Source organism: Cyprinodon variegatus, unplaced genomic scaffold, assembly GCF_000732505.1.
Source record: "Cyprinodon variegatus isolate N-32 unplaced genomic scaffold, C_variegatus-1.0 Scaffold114, whole genome shotgun sequence".
NCBI classification, from domain to species: Eukaryota; Metazoa; Chordata; class Actinopteri; order Cyprinodontiformes; family Cyprinodontidae; genus Cyprinodon; species Cyprinodon variegatus.
This window is the reverse complement of record NW_015150567.1, coordinates 973,206-977,383: the sequence shown is the minus strand read 5'-3', so window position 1 is coordinate 977,383 and position 4,178 is coordinate 973,206. Positions and strand designations below refer to the sequence as shown.

The 4,178-nt window shown below is 34.9% G+C and overlaps 1 protein-coding gene across 4 annotated transcripts in view; it reads right to left on the bottom strand.

The window, feature by feature from the left end:
• Positions 1 to 4,178, bottom strand: part of LOC107085039 (multiple C2 and transmembrane domain-containing protein 2-like) — an 80,228-nt gene that overhangs the window by 39,126 nt on the left and 36,924 nt on the right. For all 4 annotated transcript variants that reach the window (XM_015375168.1, XM_015375171.1, XM_015375169.1 and 1 more), the window contains one exon: positions 594 to 711. In XM_015375168.1, coding sequence (XP_015230654.1) covers positions 594 to 711 — 118 coding nt within the window. The remainder of the gene's footprint in view (positions 1 to 593; positions 712 to 4,178) is intronic.

Sequence of the window (4,178 nt, the reverse complement as noted above, 5' to 3'; positions counted from 1 at the left end):
AAGTAAGTAACATTTTAAGTAAGTACAACATTTTAGACGTTGAGCGTCATCAGATGTTTCTGGATGCATGCCTTGTTTTTAGAGTTTTAAATGGACTTGCTAATCCTCCTCTAACAGATTTTATGAGCAAAAAAACATTACTAGAATAAAGACTAGAGCTTTAACCAGAGGAGACTGTAATGTTTAGCGGCGTAGGACCAAATTTGGCCAAATGGTTGCATCCAGGGGCTGTGTAACTTACATACGTTTTAAATTCTCCTTAAATCATTGGTTGAAAACTAACCAGACATGTGTTCACAGGTAAACTGATCTGTTTCCATTTTATTGTTAACCTAATTTTATTGTGATTTTATGTTATTGGCATCTTATCTGTTTGTGTCCTCTCTGTTCTCTCCTGTAGCGTCTTGTTTAATGTTCACTGTTTTTACCTGCCTTAGGACAGTGGATGCAAATTAGCTGTTGTGCTAATTCTGCCATATTTACATTGATGCTTTATTCTGACATGTTGATGAATGTGCATTGTCCTAATTCAAATAAATAAAATAAATAATCAGTGAGTCACAGCTGCGTCTGTTTCACGAGGAGATCATTACCGCAGCGGTCCCGGATAACCAGGTTGTGTCCTTCCTTAAGGTTGATTGTGAGCAAGTAGGACTTCGGAACATCTTGGACATTTTCCGTCTGATTTTCAGCCTCGTTTCCCATCTCACCCTGGACACAAAAGGCAAAGTATTACTAAGGCTTCCAGGAGCAGGAACAAAGAAAAGCAGCATTAGCAGCAAAAACAAAAAAAACAGAACCCTGAAAAAAGTACAATTACTTTCGTACAGGAAAGAAAAACAACATCTCGGCAGAGAGGTTTTAAATCCAACTTACTGGGCGACACATTTCTCAAGCAATAAGGCAGCGTTTACTTATACTCTATCCTAGCAACATATTGTGTAATTTATGCTAAAAAACTAAATGAGGAAACATTGTGGTACACAGAAAGTGTCAACACAAATTCTTATCATGCACCATATCGGAAAGGCCAAGTCTTTAGCTAACAGGTGAAAAGATGGCAATGCTCTATATAGTAACTGCTTTTAAACTGCTTACTTACCAATTACTTTGTGCTATATTTGGTGAGGTTTAACGCTGCAAAGCAACGTGATCACATGTGGAAAATAATGAGGATTTGAGAGCTTTTAAAGCTGATGAGGCTTTCATGTAATGAGTGAAATGTGACCCAGAGGATCCAGAGTTTACTCCTCAGGAACACGAATACGCTACGTTAACGTATAATTCAACAAAGCTTGTAGAAGGAATTACTCTTTGCTAAAATAAGCGACTGTTAGGGCAGATTCATCGGTAAAGACGCAGACTTTGAAAAGAGGGAATCAAACAGAAATTACACAAATATGAAGTCTAGTTTTTTTGTCTTTTACCGTTTACCGTTTTCCTCCATTTAAAGATGGCCAACCTCTAAAGGTAGCTAATTATTAAAACTTTAAGTACATATAAGTGCATGCATATATTCTTAATCAGGCTGGTTGAAAAAGCTTAACTAATCCTGACTGTTTGGTGTTTTGCTGCAGAATGGACAGGATGGTGACTGTTGGCTCATAGTTTTTTGTGTAATCAAGTCTGTAAGAAAAGTCTCACCTTATATTTGCTTCCCATTATATTTTGTAAACTCTATTCTTTTGGGGAAGTCAGTTATTATTAAGTCACAGCGTTTATTGCTCTGTATTATGTTCTTTTCTAGCAAAGTCTTGTTTCTTTATAACATTTTATTTTGGAAAATAGACCTCTGTAGCGCTTTGAATCTTCTTTACATAAAGGTTTGTTTAATCTGTTGATGTTCCAACCATGGGTGAAGGTTTGCACAGGGACCATAGGGACATGTCCCTACCAAAATTTTGGATTGACCTTCTTAAATTCTATTTGAATAACATGTTTATATAAAATGTTTATAAATTACAATTCAGCGTGGTGGATCACACACAGCCACTGTCTGTCTGTAGCTGCTGCAGCCGCTCCATCTGAGTCCTGTCCCTAAAATCAGTAACTGTGCTGTTTAGCTCCACTCTCATTGGTTGTTCTGCCTCAAGTTCCGCCTTCTCTCTTCCTGATTGGCTGTTTTCTAGTCCGTATGCATATGTGTGTGCTTGGAGCACAAAATACAAATTTTATTCATGCTAGTTAGTTCAAATAATATTAGGCTACGAAACTAGTGCTAATAAAAAAAAAAAAAAATTCTATCTACATTAAAACAGGCGAAAGTTGTTTTTTGCTGATTGAAAGAAAATGTGAGGGTTTCCCTTTTAACAATACTATATATATATATATATATATATATATATATATATATATATATATATATATATATATATACATATACATAGATCGGTACCAAATGACCCACGGACCGGTGCCAGTCCGCTGCATCTTATTTTGGCATTTGACCAATTAGATGAGCCCTTGAATGATATATTACCTACTGTAAATTAAGTGGAAAAACAAAAAAGTTAAAAAGTCAAGAAAAAAAAGGTAAAAAATGTATACAAAAAAAAATCAAAAAGTCAAAGACAAAAGGTACAAAGCTAATTGAAATGTTTGAAAGTCAAGGAAAAAAGGTAATTTCGCTAATAAAGAAGGATTCCAATAACACTATTGGCTTGAAATGTGGATTTTCAAAGGATTTCACAGAGTGCCCTATAAAGGGTTAACTGGCATTTGTGTTAAAAACATCCATGCGGCCAGAAAACACCTTTTACAACCTTTTATTTCATGGATGCTGCTAGCCACATACTACTTCAGGTTTAATTTTCATTGCTTTTTAATGTCTGGGCTTTAATTTATTGCTCAAAAATGTTGTTTTAAATGCTGCTCCTTGATTCTCTACTAAACAAACACATTCCTGTTTCTTCACCCAGAATGCTTCAGTGAAAAGACTCTAGTTACCTTCAGTCAATTCAAGTCAGTCACACTGGATAGGAGACAATACCTCAACAATATTTAACACTAAATTATATTAACAATGTCAAAGATAATTTCCCGGTATCATTTAGTGTCCTTCAGTTTGCAACAGCTCTTTCAGAAAAAAAGAAACTCTAAAACTCAATTTACAAATAAAAAGCAATACAAGTTACCAAAGGTTATCAAAAATAAAGGATTTCTAGATTAGATATTTTTTTCTACAAGTTAAATAACAAGAATATCCCCAACAGCAAAGCAGCACTTACGTTCTGCGTCTTCCTGTTCTTTAGTATGACACTAGAGCTTGTGTTTTTATATTGTAAAGATAATGATAAGAATCTTCCTGAAACGTCATATGACAGTAATGGAAAGTATTTACAAAGCATATAAAGTCACAGGTAATAAAGAAGCAAGCAAAGTAAAATATGCAGGGCAGTGGGAACGGATCCCTGTTTGGTATTTCTACCATGGGGACAAATCCTCTGTTATTAAAAATTCCTGTTTCTCAGCACTTAACCCCAAAAGTGCATCAGCTAAAGAGGAAAACAAGCCAAAAAGATAGAATAGAAAATATTCTATAACATTTAACCTCCTGATTGGTTAGAGGTGATTAATAATAATGATGATGTCCAGAAATGTTCTGAAACATTTGTAGAAAACATTGTTTTAACTGACATAGTGCTGGATTGTATTTAAATGATGATCTGAAACAGTTTTACTATGTTTTGTAATCTTTGCCCTTAATTTGGGCAACATTGTGTTCAGTGTAAATGGTTGCAGAGAAATACATTGACCTCTTCACCCAGAGAGGACAGGATCTGGTTACCCACTGCGACCGCAACACGTAGTCCACATGTTAGACAAGTCCACGATGGGACAGTCAAATTATTCATACCTTCTTATTTTGTGATGTTAAAATCAGTTTTATTTGTATTTTATATGTCAAACCAACAAAGCATTACAGAACTGAAGGAAATGGATATAGTCTTCAAAAAAAGGTTCATAAAACCTAAACTGATGAGTGATGCATTCATATGTATACCTGAGTCGGCCATGTTTCTTTGCCATCATGGTGGCTTTTAGGGTATTTCTAGAGACAGAAATGTTTGTCTACTCTTTGGAAAACAGCTTAAGCACTAAAGCACCTCTATAGTTTTATCTCAAGTTATCAACTGGATTAAATGTTTGGTTTTATTTAGGACATAAATACATCTTTA